The 15,601-nt window shown below is 41.3% G+C and overlaps 1 protein-coding gene across 1 annotated transcript in view; it reads left to right on the top strand.

The window, feature by feature from the left end:
* The window catches only part of IL12RB2 (interleukin 12 receptor subunit beta 2), a 79,710-nt gene that overhangs the window by 51,952 nt on the left and 12,157 nt on the right, over window positions 1-15,601 (top strand). Inside the window, exons 10-13 of the mRNA XM_043461016.1 lie at window positions 2,663-2,863; window positions 9,501-9,599; window positions 9,690-9,848; window positions 14,393-14,530. Coding sequence (XP_043316951.1) covers window positions 2,663-2,863; window positions 9,501-9,599; window positions 9,690-9,848; window positions 14,393-14,530 — 597 coding nt within the window. The remainder of the gene's footprint in view (window positions 1-2,662; window positions 2,864-9,500; window positions 9,600-9,689; window positions 9,849-14,392; window positions 14,531-15,601) is intronic.

Genomic DNA, 15,601 nt, shown 5'->3' with positions numbered 1-15,601 from the left:
AGAAATTATGCGCATTTATATGTAGAGAGAGAGTCTATTTTAAAAAACTGTAGTTGCTCCGCAATGTTGTGTTAGTTTCTGTATAGCAAAGTGAATCAGTCATATAATACGTATATGTATATCCACTCCACACTGGTTCAAATTTGGGAAAAGAGTACGTCATGACAGTATATTGTCACCCTGCTTATTTAACTTATAAGCAGAGTACATCGTGCAAAATGCTGAGTTGGATGAATCACAAGCTGGAATCAAGTTTGCCAGGAGAAAATCCAACAGCCTCAGATATGCAGATGACACGACCCTAAAGGCAGAAAACGAACAGGAACTAAAGAGCCTCTTGATGAAAGTGAAAGAGGAGAGTGGAAAAGCTGCTTAAAATTCAACATTCAAAAAACTAAGATCATGGCACCTGGTCCCATTACTTCATAGCAAATAGATGAGGAAAAAGTGGAAACAGGGGCACATTTTATTTTTTTAGGCTCCAAAATCACTGTGAACAGTTACTGCAGTCATGAAATTAAAAGACGCTTGCTCCGTGAAAGAAAGGCTATGACAAACCTAGACAGTATATTAAAGAGTGGAGACATCACTTTACTGACAAAGGTCCATATTGTCAAAGCTATGGTTTTTCTAATAGTCATGTATGGATGTGAGAATTGGACCATAGAGAAGGCTGAGTGCCAAAGAATTGATGCTTTTAAATTGTGCTGGAGAAGACTCTTGAGAATCCCTTGGACAAGAAGGAGGTCAAACCAGTCACTCCTAAAGAAATCAACCCTGAATATTCATTGGAAGGCTGATGCTGAAGCTGAAACTCCAGTTCTTTGACCATCTGATTCCAAGAGCCTGATGCTGGGAAAGACTGAGGACAAGAGGAAAAGAGGGCAACAGAGGATGAGATGGTTGTATGGCATCACTGTCTCAATGTACATGAGTTTGAGCAAACTCTGGGAGATAGTGAAGGACAGGGAAGCATGGCATGCTGCAGTCCATGGGGTCACAAAGAGTCGGAGACGACTTAGCAACTGAGCAATACTCTTCTGTTAGATTTCCTTCTCATTTAGGTCATCACAAAACATTGAGTATAGTTCCCTGTGCTATACAATAGGTTCTTATTAGTCATCTATTTTATATATAGTAGTGTGTATATGTTAATCCCAGTCTACCAATTCATCCCGTCCCTCCTCCTTGGTGACCATAAATTTGTTTTCTAATCTATGACTCTATTTCTGATTTGCAAATAAGTTCATGTGAACCATTTTTCTAGATTCCACATATAAGTGATATTATATGATATTTGTCTTTCTCTTTTTGACTTACTTCATTCTGTATGACAATCTCTAGGTCCAACCATGTCACTGCAAATGGCATTATTTCGTTCCTTTTTTATGGCTGAGTAATATTTCGTTGTATATACATGCCACATCTTCTTTATCCATTCATCTGTCAGTAGACATTGAGGTTGTTTCCATGTCCTGGCTATTGTAAATAGTACTGCAATGAATATCTGAGTACATAAATCCTTTCAAATTATGGTTTTCTCTAGATCTTTGCCCAGGAGTGGGATTACTGGGTCATATGGTAGCTCTGGTTTTAGTTTTTTAAGGAACCTCTGTACTGTTCTCCACAGTGGCTATACCAATTTACATTCTTACCAACAGTGTAAGAGGATGAGAGAGACACTCTTAGACAGGCATACACAAGGACATGCAAGAGAAGGTTCATTGCATCCTTGTTTGTGTTGACAAAAAGTTGGAAGAAAACTATTGCTTGTCACTTGGAGACTGCACAAAGAAAGTGTTGAGGCAGTAATCTGAAGGAATGAGCTGGATTTTCATATAGCAGCAGAATAGATGTATCCTAGAAACATATTGTTGAGTGGGAAAATGAAAGTTAGGAAAAGCACTAGATTTACTGCAAATGTGTTTCATGAAAATACGACACACGAACTGAAAGCAATGCTAATTCTCAAGGACACACATATACGTAAATAAACATATAGGAGGTAGATTGCTGCTGCTAAGTCCCTTCAGTCGTGTCTGACTCTGTGCGACCCCATAGACAGCAGCCCACCAGGCTCCCCCGTCCCTGGGATTCTCCAGGCAAGAATACTGGAGTGGGTTGCCATTTCCTTCTCCGCTGCATGAAAGTGAAAAATGAAAGTGAAGTCGCTCAGTCGTGTCTGACTCTTAGCGACCCCATGGACTGCAGCCCACCAGGCTCCTCCATCCATGGGATTTTCCAGGCAAGAGTACTGGAGTGGGGTGCCATTGCCTTCTCTGGGGAGGTAGATTAGAAGGATGCATATTATAGGTCACTAGAGCAGGTACCTTTGGGGACACAGAAATGGAAAGTGAAATGGAAGATGAAGGGGAAATAATTCCATAAATAACACTATAGAGCAGGTACCTTTGGGGACACAGAAATGGAAAGTGAAATGGAAGATGAAGGGGAAATAATTCCATAAATAACACTACACAGGGTCCTGGCACTGATGCCTGTTCTCCAAGAACTGAGAAGCTGGTTGAACAAAATCCGTGAACCTGAAGTCCTTTGAAAGAGATCGGTTCTTGCTGCAACTTTGCTGGGTTGGGTGGTTGTTTTTTATATCTGTGTCCACTGTGATTTTGTTTTTTTTTCCCCCCCACCTTTCCCCATAAAGAGTTGCTGGCTCCTCAACAGGTCTTTGCAAAGTCAGAAGGCATGGACAAGCTCATGGTGACGTGGACACCTCCAGAGAAAGCTGCCCCTGCTGTGCAGAAATACGTGGTGGAGTGGAGGGAGCTCCACCCAGGGGGCGGCATGCAGCCCCCTCTCGGCTGGTTGTGGAGTACCCCCTACAGCCTGTCTGCTCTGATTTCAGGTACTTCATATTCACCTTCCTTCTCAAGGGTTACTAAGTTCACGTTTTTCAAGGAAACTTCAGGCAGGAACCCAGAGCCTTGCTCTCAGTTACCGCTGCATGAGAAGACGGGCAGTGATGACCTAGAGCCCATCAGAGTGCACCACTGCAGCCATAGAAGACCCACTGATTGACTAAAACCTCTAGGATTTATGGAAAACTCATGTGCCTGGGACAGTGCCATATATGATGAGTAAATAATGAACTCAACAAGCATGGCTCAGAGCTAAGTAAAATCCAGTCAGTGTGATGGACACCTTACACTTGGGAGTTCATTTAATTGTGAGAAATTCATGTGTAGCAAGAGTTATTTCCCCCACTATTATAGATGAGGAAACCAGGAGATCTTTCATTTCCAATTCTGCTACTTATTGTTTGTGTGATAATAAACCCAGAATTATCTGTATGAGAGTTGGTGTCTCTCATCCTCAAATTCCAAATCTGTCAGTGGTTCCATGTATCAAGTGATAGAAAGCATCTGAAAATGCATTCAAATGATTGGACAGAAGTTAACCAGTGTTTTTTTTTTTTAATTTCATTTTATCCTTGGAGTACATCTTAAATTTCTGTATCATACAATATGAATTTAAACTGGAAAGAAATTTCATAAATAGTCATTTAATCCTGTGCATGAGCAACATTGTTGTTATTGTTGTTTAGTCGGTAAGTCATGTCTGACACTTTGCAACCCCATGGACTGTAGCCTACCAGGGTCCTCTGTCTATGAAATTTCCCAAGCAGGAATTCTGAAGTGGGTTGCCATTTCCTTCTCCAGAGGATCTTCCCAGGCCCAAGGATCAAACCTACATCTCATGCATTGGCAGGTGAATTCTTTACCACTGAGCCACTCGGGAAGCCTATAAGCAACATTGGACAATTGGAAAACAAGGTGGCCAAAGGCTTGTTTAATCATTTTGATAAATGATTGCAGTGGTGTGTGTCTTCCTCCTATCAGAGTCTGATGCTTACCCTTATGCTGTCATGGAAGCAGTTCCTAAATGGGACTTGCTATTTCTAACCAGTGAAAAGAATCCTTAACCTCTTCTGTCAGAGAGATCTAGTCCTAATCGCACCGGAGGTGGCTGACATATTTGCCAAACAAACATTAAAGGGCAATGTCTCGAGTTCTTTACTTTTTTCAAGTTCTTAATTCATAAACTCTGAAGTCTTACTCTGTCAGCTTCTACATATTGTTTTGTGTTTGAAATACTCAAGGCCCCCCCCCCCGCTTACTTACCAATGAATGTTACCCAAAACCAATTAGTGGAAATTTCTTATTTTAATTTTCCCGAAGAGAAATTGTATTATTTGCATGCTAGAGTTAAGCTAGTTAGATGGTCACTTGCTTGAAAATCTTCCAGGATGAATTTCAATGAACAAGGCACATGTGTCTGTGTGTGTGTGTGTGTGTGTGTGTGTGTGTGTGCATGCATGCACATGTGCTGACACATTCAGAAGCTGAACCTACAATATTTTTCTCCTTCTATTTTTCTCCTACTAATTGTTGTTCTATAATAAATCGAAATCATCATGAGATTATTAATGCAAAACTAGGTCAGCAGATCACCCCAAATTAATTTGTTTATTTATTTTTATTGGCATATACTTGCTTTACAATGTTATGTTAGTTTCTACTAATAGCAAAGTGAATCAGCTATGCATATATTTCTATATTACAGGAAACCTGAATGAACTCCTTGGCCAACCCAATATATAACCCCTCTTTTTTTTTTAAATTTCCTTCCCATTTATGTTACCACAGAGCACTGAGAAGTATTCCCTTACAATGTTGATAAATGTGTTTTCTGTATGGCAATGGATGTGTTCATTTAATGTGTTAAAAATGTTAATGTGATTTTTAAAGTACAAGTTCAGCGTAGTGATGAAAAGTTCTGCAGCCAGATTATCTGGGTTTGAGTCCTGGCTTTGTCACTTATCAAAGTGTATGATCCAGGGCAAATTAACTTCTCTGTGCCTCAGTTTCCTTATCTGGAAAGTGGGGGTAATATTACCTACCTCACTGGGTTATTGTGAAGACTAATTGAAGGAGAAAACATTTTTAACACATTTAAAGTGCTCAATAATCTAGCTATCATTATTATTATTATATGTGATGGAGCTAAGATTTTATAGGTTTTGAAACTCTAAATCCCATAATATTTTCATTACACCATGACAACCATTATACCTGTCCAGTAGGCTATACACACCCTGCTTGAGGAGACAAGATTTTCACAGAAATAAACAGAGCATGGTGCATGATAATACGTGAACCTGTCCTTAACTGTGTGCCTCTTTTAGAGTCTAGCTACTCAGACTTCTAGTGGGTTGTGTTCAGTTTTAATCACTGTACTTAAAGAGAATGCTGCCTGGATAACCCCATGAGCATCAGAGGAAGGTGAGCAAGCCTTTAGGGTCTGAAACTTTTAATGGGGAAACCGTTTAGCGTGTAGAAGAGTATTCTAGATTGGGGTGGGAGGTGGTTGATGACTCTTGCTGGCTTCGATATGTATGTAAGAAAGAGTATGTGTCCTTTGTTGTTCTGGAGAGCAGAATGAAGGCCCTCTGCATAAAAATTGTATGAAGACAGATGTCAGCTCAATTTTGAGAAAGTACTTCCCTTACAGTTGATGGTCTCTAATAGGACAGTTGATGAGGCAGCGCGTTCTCTGTCCCTAGAGTTGCTAAAGTGGAATCAGTGTTCCTTTAAGGGTGTGTGTGTATGTGTGTGTGTGCTCAGTCATGTCTGACTCTGAGACCCTATGGACTGTAGCCCACCAGGCTCCTCTGTCCATGGGATTTCCCCCGGCAAGAATACTGCAGTGTATTGCCATTTCCTCCTCTAGGTGATCTTCCCGACCCAGGGAACAAACCTGCGTCTCCTGAATCTCCTGCGCTGGCAGATGTATTCTTTACCACTGAGCTAATGGGAAGCCCTTTATGATTGTTACGTCCATCAAATCAGATGAAGCAGTAGATACTAAACTCTAAACTGCTCTATAATTGTAAACCCTTATTATATTAGAATTTACCCCTTTGGGATAGTTTGAACTATACAGTCCCTACAGATCTTTCTTTTTAGAAATTCTATTAATTCTATACACAGTGCCTAAAATAAATGACAAGAGAGAAGTTTTTCCATACTTAGGAAACTAAAATGTTCTTAAGCAATTCAGACATATTCATTTGAATAAAATCAATAATACTGGATGAGATTAACTGTTAATTCAAGTCATTCTTCTACCTGAAAACACTTGATTAACTATAAGTTTGTTTTGGTGTAACATTCTGGAAATAAACACTTAAAGCTTAACTAATTCATGCTTATCATGAATTCAAAGTTACCCTCTCCAATGAGTAAGATAACTCATTGCCATAAGATCCGTACCAGTTTTTTCCCGGCATCTAGCTGGGGTAGAGTTGGGTGCTTCGAGACGGGCTACAGTGAAGGTCAACTCCTGGATTATAAGTTGGTGGGGTCTAGGCTAGAGACTGTCAGTCCTGTCTTGTCTAGGTGAAAACAGTTCTGACCTTATTATATAACCACTCCTTTTACAGATTTGTAGACATCATGGTGTCTAGAAAACCTTCCCTCATGCCTAGCTATTGGGGCTTATCTTCTGTATGCTCTCATCATACTTCCTCTATGATTACTTCTCATTGCGGATCATTTAGTGTTTGCCTTCTCCCAAACTTAAGAGGTGACATTAGCTTTCCACAGAAAAATCACTTGAGAGACAGTTTATGAATAGGGAGACAGAGCCTTTGCCCAGGAGTGCTAGGTGTATGTGCATGCATGGGAGTCTTGAGAAATAGGCCTGGAAGTCAGGGCCAGACTCTAAAAAGAAATGAAAATGTTAAGAGTATGGGCTTCATCCACCAGCAGCAAAGGCTAACGAATTTCTGAGGTGGGGAGCAGACAGTGATTAGGGTGTGTTCATGCCGGAGACCCAAGAGAGGTAGGTTCGATCCCTGAGTTGGGAAGCTCCCCTGGAGTAGGCAATGGCAACCCACTCCAACATTCTTGACTGGAAAATTCCATGGACAGAGGAGCCTCCAGTCTACAGGCCATGGGGTTGCAGAGTCAGACATGACTGAGCACACATATACACACATGTAAGAATTAGCCAGGAAAATAGGAGTTTGTCCTTAAGGTTAGAATTGGGGAACAAGCTTGCTTGGGCTCTATCTCCATAGAAAAGAAAGTGTCAGCTAAGTTATGGAGCCACATTTTCTTCCCTCCTCCATGTGTTAGTTGCTCAGTCATGTCAGACTCTTTGTGACCCCATGGACTATAGCCCACTAGGCTGCTCTGTCCATGGGATTCTCCAGGCAAGAATACTGGGATGGATTGCCATGGCCTCCTCCGGGGGATCTTCCCAACCCAGGATTGAACCCCAGTCTCCTGCATTTCAGGTAGACTCTTGACCATCTATCTGAGCCACAAGGGAAGCCTGCCCTCCTCCACTAGGGACAGGCTATTCACAAGAAGCCCAAGGTTTTCTGATGCTGCAGTTCCCAAGGCCTCTGCCCTGAACTCACACCTTGCATGGCAAAATGCAAGGAAACCACTTGCCTAATGTGCTCATCTGGAACTCCCACGTGGCACTGTGGTTGATTGGTCCCTTCCAGAACTAGCAACAGAGCTGCCAGGCACCAGCCCCTCCCAAATGAAGCAATTCCATATTCCATGTTGCCCTTTGGATTTCTGGGTCTGGATGCCACCCACAAAGCATCTTTGGATGACAGGGCTAAACTGATTGCAGCCTTGTTCTACTTCACTTGGCTCATGAATATGAATTGGAACTTGCTCATGGCATGAGTTTTGATTTCCTCATGGACAGTAGTAGTTGCACATTTTGGCTTTATGTACTACCTACTTGCTAGAATATTTAAGGATAAAAAAAAGTAAAAGGAGTACGTCAAGGCTGTATATTGTCACCCTGCTTATTTAATATGCAGAGTACATCATGAGAAACACTGGACTGGAAGAAGCACAAGCTGGAATCAAGATTGCCAGGAGAAATATCAATAACCTCAGATATGCAGATGACACCACCCTTATGGCAGAAAGTGAAGAGGAACTAAAAAGCCTCTTGATGAAAGTGAAAGAGGAGAGTGGAAAAGTTGGCTTAAAGCTCAACATTCAGAAAACTAAGATCATGGCACCTGGTCCCATCACTTCATGGCAAATAGATGGGGAAACAGTGGAAACAGTGTCAGACACTATTTTTTGGGCTCCAAAATCACTGCAGATGGTGACTGCAGCCATGAAATTTTAAAAGACACTTACTCCTTGGAAGGAAAGTTATGACCAACCTAGACAGCATATTAAAAAGCAGAGACATTACTTTGCCAATAAAGGTCCGTCTAGTCAAGGCTATGGTTTTTCCAGTGGTCATGTATGGATGTGAGAATTGGACTATAAAGAAAGCTGAGTGCAAAGAATGCTTTTGAGCTGTGGTGTTGGAGAAGACTCTGAGAGTCCCTTGGACTGCAAGGAGATCCAGCCAGTCCATCCTAAAGGAGATCAGTCCTGGGTGTTCATTGGAAGGACTGATGCTGAAGCTGAAACTCCAATACTTTGGCCACCTCATGCGAAGAGTTGACTCATTGGAAAAGACCCTGATGCTGGGAGGGATTGGGGGCAGGAGGAGAAGGGGACGACAGAGGATGAGATGGCTGGATGGCATCACTGACTCGATGGACGTGAGTTTGAGTAAACTCTGAGAGTTGGTGATGGATAGGGAGGCCTGGCGTGCTGCAATTCATGGGGTCACAAAGAGTCAGACATGACTGAGCGACTGAACTGAACTGAATGGATTTTTATAGAAAACACACTATTTAGTAAATTATTCTGTGATATAAAATTCCTCTTCCAAAAAAGAAAATGTGAAACCCTAATCAGTTGTCAGTGTAGGGGACCCAATCTACCAACGGCAGGGCATTGAACAATGTGGGAGAGAGTCCTTCCTCTGACCACATGAGACTACAGTTAGTTACCTGATAGAAATAATCTTTTTCCTTTAAACTTTCATTGGGAGTTTAAAGATAAGTCATGGGCAGTATCTCTGAGAGGGGCCTTTTCTTTACAGGAAGCTGACATTTGAGATTCATGGAAATAAGGAGTTTGGGCAGGGAAGAGTGCCAATAAACCTTATGACTGACAGAAAACTGCAAAGTGTAGCACTTTAAAAGATATGAAGGAGTATTAGCATCCCCAGGTATCTTCCCAGTCTTCCAAGCTGTGAAGCAACTGAGATCTGAGTGGAACATGGCGGGGGTTGGGGGGGTGTGGTGGGGGGCTGGCAGGGTGGGGCAAAGGGGTAGATTACACTGAGTGGCACTCTGATTAGTCACACCGGAATGTGTCACCTACGCCACCCTGTCAGATCATGATAAGTATCTAGGGAATCAGAAGAGCCGCTCAAGTGCTATGCCTACAAAACACCAACATTATTTTGCTGTAAACAGCAAATATTTATTTGTAGAAGTCGAAGTTTTTCCTTAAAAGTGAGTTTTGTTTCAGAAGCTGTCTGTGTGGTTTTGTTTAAACCCTTTTTTGAACTGGAATAGCCTCTATCTTTATGTCTTGCAGAAAACATAAAACCCTACATCTGTTATGAAATCCGCGTGCACGTGCTTGCAGGGGACCAGGGAGGGTGCAACTCCACCCGGGGTAGCTCCGAGCACAAAGGTGAGTCTTGGGATTTTTTGTCCAATTGTGCTCTAGTTTAATGGTTTAGATTTGGAGGGTGACAAAAGCCTCCTATGTTCTACTTCACAGCACCACTGAGTGGCCCCCACATTAATGCCATCTCAGAGGAAAAGGGGAGCGTTTTAATTTCATGGGACGAAATTCCAGCCCAGGAGCAAATGGGCTGCATCCTCCATTACAGGATATATTGGAAGGAACGGGACTCCAACTCCCAGCCTCAGCTTTGTGGTATGTGTGAGAGACAAAGGCAACAGGGCCTTTCTTGTTTATATGTTGGGAAAACACAAGTGTGTGCAAGGGCTAGCGCTATACCTAGTACTTAGTTGGTGCTCAATAAGTACTTGTAAAGTTAATTGAATGAAGATAAATAAAAGACATCTAAACACATATACACACTCACAAAGTTACTGAATATGTGTTACATGCCAAGTAAATGGAAGAAATGAAGTTAATGAATGAGGCTCTTAAGGAGCTCACTTACATGGAGACAGCATTTCAAAAAGCAATAAAGAAAAAAAAAGCAATAAAGGCACTTGGATATCATTATATAGACCCTTGAGGTTTGCAGGGAATGCGTTTGCAGAACCTTTGAATCCCCACACTAGCAAATACCATCATAGCATGTTATTTTCTCCTTAAATGGATAAAATACAATTTAAGTAACTCCTTATGACCCATAATTATGCAATAATACTAAAGCAATTAAATTCTGGCTAGAGCATTATCTCAAGTGATTTCATCACTCATTCACTGAGCAGCTCCAAATCACTTGCCAGATTTAATGTTTTAATCTTTGATTTATGCAGTTTTGTTTTATTTTTCCTGGCTTGAACCTCCCTTTCGTATTTATAGGCAGCCAGAGTTCTTTCAGGAGCATTTATCATAAACAAGCAACCATTTTATCCCTTAGTGAGAATTATTGGGTCCAAGAAGAATGTAACAAAGCCAACCTGCCATATAGGTGCCAGAGTACTGCCTGCAGAGTGATTTTTACCTGGTAAACTTGAGGAACTGGTCCTCTCTCTTGACCTTAGATCTGCTGTATTGCTTTTCTAAAAGTTATGACTTTTAAAGCTAATTAATTTTTTATTATATAATACTTATATATGGTAAAACCATTCAAATAGTTCAGAAAGATATAAAGTGGGAATTATCCTTTCCTCTATACTTATGCTGTTAGTAGTTCTTTATGTGTTCTTCCAGAAGAAAACCTAATGCATATACTAGCATATATTTGGGATAACCATCTGTATTCTGATCTGTACCTTACTTTACCTCTCACTAGCAACTAAACAACAAAAAACAGCAATCCATAGTGAGATCTTTCCACATCAGTCCATGTAGACTTGTCTCATTCTTCTTTTTAATAGTTCTATAGTGTTCCACTATGAGACCTTACAATAATCTGCTTAGTAATCCACAATTTCTAAATGCAGCATATCACTGAACATAACTGCTACCCACTGTCAGGGTAAGTCAGTTCTGAAATGTACCCCCAAAGGTGCTTCATCAATTGATGTCATCCTGGGCCATTTGGAATGCTTTATGTGAAATTTTCTCCCCCTTAAATGTTAATTTTTATAGAATTTAAACTGAGATGTCTACTTATAACAGATCAACATGGTTAGATGGTTCTAAAAAATCTGCTCTTGTAGATGTTGAAGAAATTACCTACCTTATTTGCAACAAATCTGATGAATCTGAAGTCTGTGTAAGGGTATTTTAAAATAAGTTTAAAAGGAAGACGGTGCAGATTCAAAACCCTATTTTGTACTAGTTTAGATAGTTTCCCTCTTAGCACTTACAGATAAATAAGACCTGTTCCCTATCTTCAGAGAGCTCAGTCTACCCAGGGTGATGGAAAAGTACACAGAAGTGATGTAAATTCTTTATCAAGGACTGACAATTACCTGTTTTGTTGTTTTGTTTTTTTTTCTCATTTTCATGACAACTACCTGTTGCATTTGGCAACCAGAAATCATTGGCGAATCCACAAGGGTAGTTTCTAGAGAGTGGTAGGAGGTAATAGGCTGGGGAGGAGGGAGAAAGAAACCAGAAAGGCTCCACAACAGCAAAGGGAGCATGGAGTTCCCAGGAGGAAGGACCCTTGTCTTAGGTGTCTTCTGGCCTGGCCCCTAACAGCACAAGCTGGGTGCAGTAAGAACACTTCACCCTGCCTGGACAGGAGAGAGCCCTGGGGCGGGCTGTCTGCATTCCCCAAGCAATTCCAGAGCACGGCCACTCCTCTGGAAGTGTGTTGATGCTGCATGTTCACTGCTCTACAGGCACACACAGACTACTTGTTATTACTTGGCTGTTTTGCCAACATGAAGGTAGAAACCATGATTATTAGTTCACCATTGTTCCCCCTTACTTGCAGTACAGCCAGGCATCCGGTAGGTGTTTAATAAGAACAGTATTTTTTGAGTAACAAATGGGTGAATACTGCCTTCTTTGTTAAACCAATGCAGATGATTAGATCAAAGCTAATTTCCAGGAACCATGCAACTATTTTGCCTGGTGCACTTCCCTCGTGGCTCTGTGGTAAAGAATCTGCCTGCCAATGCAGGAGACGTGGGTTCAATCCCTGGGCCGGGAAGATCCCCTGGAGAAGGAAATGGCAATCCATTCCGGTATTCTTGCCTGGAGAATCCCATGGACCGAGGAGCCGAGTGGGCTACATTCCACAGGGTCACAAAAGAGTCAGACACAACTTAGCGACTAAACAACAACAACAATTTTGCCTGGTACCACTTGACCTTCTTACTGGTCACCTTTCAAAATTGGCAACCATTAGCCTCTCCCTAAACTGGTGCCTTTCTCATTTAACCATCATCAGCCTAAAGTTTCAGACCCAAGGACTGAATGGCCTCCTTTATCTCTGCCAGATCACAACCCAGGTGAGGCAGCAGAACCAGTATTTCCTGCATGACTTCTTTCTCTCATTACTCAACTCAACCTATTTGCCAACCAGATTGCTGACACTATCACTCTCCTCCCTGCCCCTCCCATAATTTCTGTTTTTATTCTTCAAATACATACAATATATGCATGTGTGTGCGTGTGCGTATATGTAAACATTTTTGGCTCAGAAAACTATTCAAACACGTCCCCTTGTGTTCCAAGGTCTCATTTGACTCCCTGGTGCTCACCATGCATGCTTTGCTGCAGCACGATGAGCAGAAAGTCTCTCTCAAATTATTTTTTTTGGTCCCCTGCCTTGGGAATGAGATGCAATTTAGTTTAATCATATAGCTGAAGTCTGTGCAAGCAATTTCATCAGGTTGAAGTAGGGTTGGGAATTTTCCACATGGTACTTTTTCTCAAAAGGCTGTAAAATATAGGAATTGCTCTGATAGCCACAGCTGTTAAATGATCTGCTGAGGCCTTAGCACCTTTGGGCGGAGTGAACTCAATAATACAGGGCTCCATCTTGCTGGTCACCCATAGTAAGCAGGGGTGTGGGAGTGTCATGGGGTCTGTTATCCCTACTATTAATAGATGGTGAGCTCTTTGAGGCATACTCTCTGTCTTAGTGCCTTGTATGAATAATAAATATGTATGACTGTTGAAATAAATTTAGCAAGCAGGGGGAAAAATCTAACTTGCCCTAGGATTTGTGTGTGCTCAGTCTTTCAGTCTTTGTGGCCACATGGACTGTAGCCCACCAGGCTCCTTTGTCCATGGAATTTTCCAGGCAAGAATACTGGAGTGTGTTGCCATTTCCTTCTCCAGGGGAATCTTGCTGACCCAGGGATCAAACTGGCGTCTCCTGCATTCGCAGGCATATTCTTTACCACTGCACCACCTGGGAAGCCCCACTCTGGGATTTGTAAGCCCATAAATGATGTTGAGGCACACAGTGCTGAGTTCTGGTTTCCACTTTGATCACCAGCACATGGACAAGTCTGCTGAGCAAGTAAGCTACACCTGTGGAAGTTCCAGCCTTAATTTTACAGTTCCCCTCAGTTTTTGAGAGCTCACTCTGAAACTCACACCCAGTAGATCCCTGGAGGAGGAGGAGACTGCCTGTTTACTAAAGGCTACCGACATTCATGTTTCTTGGAGGAGAAAAACTGCGTCAACACATTGCTCAAAAACCAAATCTTCCCTGCTGAGAACCTGCAGGGGTGTTGAAAGTATAAAGAACTGACAATCTAGGCTTAAACTACCAAAATAAATCTAAGTACTGTTGCTCTTATTTTTTAGATTTTATGTTAAATTGAAGCAGATCAGAGATTAAACTCACCAAGACCAATACCCAGAATTTATCAAAAAAAAAAAAAAAGGAAATCAGAATTAATAAATATAACTTAAATGTCTATTTCATTAATTGATAAATGCACAAATTTCTAAGAAATGGAATTTCTTGAAAATTCTATTGAAAACAATTTGTACATTTAATTTCCTCCCTAGGAGTTCTCAAATATACCTGATAAATGTCAGAAACATTATAATTATAGGAAATAAAAGGAGTTACTACAGCTAAGTAATTTCAAAAGCAAAATAATACACATTCTTTGAAAAGATTTTTATCACAGAAAAAAAAATTTAATTCTTTTGATATGCTGTGACATGGCACCTCATAAATGATAGTGTCTAGGGTCTTTTAAAGTATTAAGTACTAATGAATTAAGACTATTTTAAAACAGCAGTGTGCTTTTCTTTTTCAAGTTAAATGAGGCATTAACAAATAAATATGAATAAAAACCCACATTCAAGTATTTCCTTTAATGCATGCCTTTCCTCCTTTGTATTTATCTTCCTTTCAGAAATTCCCTACAGGATCTCCCCAAATTCACACCCCATAGACAGCCTGCAGCCCAGAGTGACGTATGTTCTGTGGATGACAGCTCTGACAGCTGCCGGCGAAAGCCCCCAAGGAAATGAAAGAGAATTTTGTCTGCAAGGTAAGAATCACCTTTACAGAGGGCAAGTCCACTGGATCCCTCCATAGGAGTATACTCTCACTATGTGATATAGAGATTATCAGACCTTCTTTAATTCACTAATTACTTGCTTGCTGCTACACTTTTGTGTTTGCCATTTCCTCTAACCAGAGTGCCCTACCATTTTATTACCTGCTTGGAGACAGTCTGTACTCAGTTTTCAAAACTCAGCAAAAATGTTGCCTCCTCCAGAAAGTCTTCCCAAATGCACATCCATATTTTCTTCATAATGCACTACGCTTGACCCCTATTCAAAACTCTGAATCCAACAAGCAGGAACTAGTGTCTATCACTTATTATCTGGAACACCACCCAGCACATAGTACTTGTCCTCTGATTATCTGTTCAATGAAAGATGAGCATAATCCCAACAAGGACACATCTCTTGACTATTGTACAACTCTTCGCAACTCCTTGAACTGCAGCACCCCAGGCTTCCCTGTCCTTCACTATTTCCCTGAGTTTGCTTAAACTCATGTCCATTGAGTCCATGATGCTATCCAACCATCTCATCCTCTGTTGCCCTCTTCTCCTCCTGCCCTCAATCTTTCCCAGCATTGGGGTCTTTTCCAGTGAGTAGGCTCTTTGCATCGGATGGCCAAAGTGTTGAAGCTTCGGCTTCAGCATCAGTCTTTCCAATGAGTAGTCAGGACTGATTTCCTTTAGGATGGACTGGTTGGATCTCCTCGCTGTCCAAGGGACTCTCCAGAGTCTTCTCCAACACCACAGTTCAGAACCGTCAATTCTTTTGCAGCCATCTTTATGGTCCAACTCTCACATCCATACATGACTGGAAAAACCATAGCTTTGACAATATGGACCTTTGTCAGTAAAATTATATCTCTGCTTTTTAATATACTGTCTAGGTTTGTCATAGCTTTTCTTCCAAGGAGCAAGTGTCTTTTAATTTCATGGCTGAAGTCACCGTCCACAGTGATTTGGAGCCCAAGAAAATGAAATCTGTCACTGCCTCCACTTTTCCCCCTTCCGTTTGCCATGAAGTGATGGGACTGGATGTCATGATCTTACTTT

The sequence above is a fragment of the Cervus canadensis genome, chromosome 2, assembly GCF_019320065.1.
Source record: "Cervus canadensis isolate Bull #8, Minnesota chromosome 2, ASM1932006v1, whole genome shotgun sequence".
Taxonomy (NCBI): Eukaryota; Metazoa; Chordata; class Mammalia; order Artiodactyla; family Cervidae; genus Cervus; species Cervus canadensis.
This window is presented reverse-complemented; position numbering and strand designations above follow the sequence as displayed.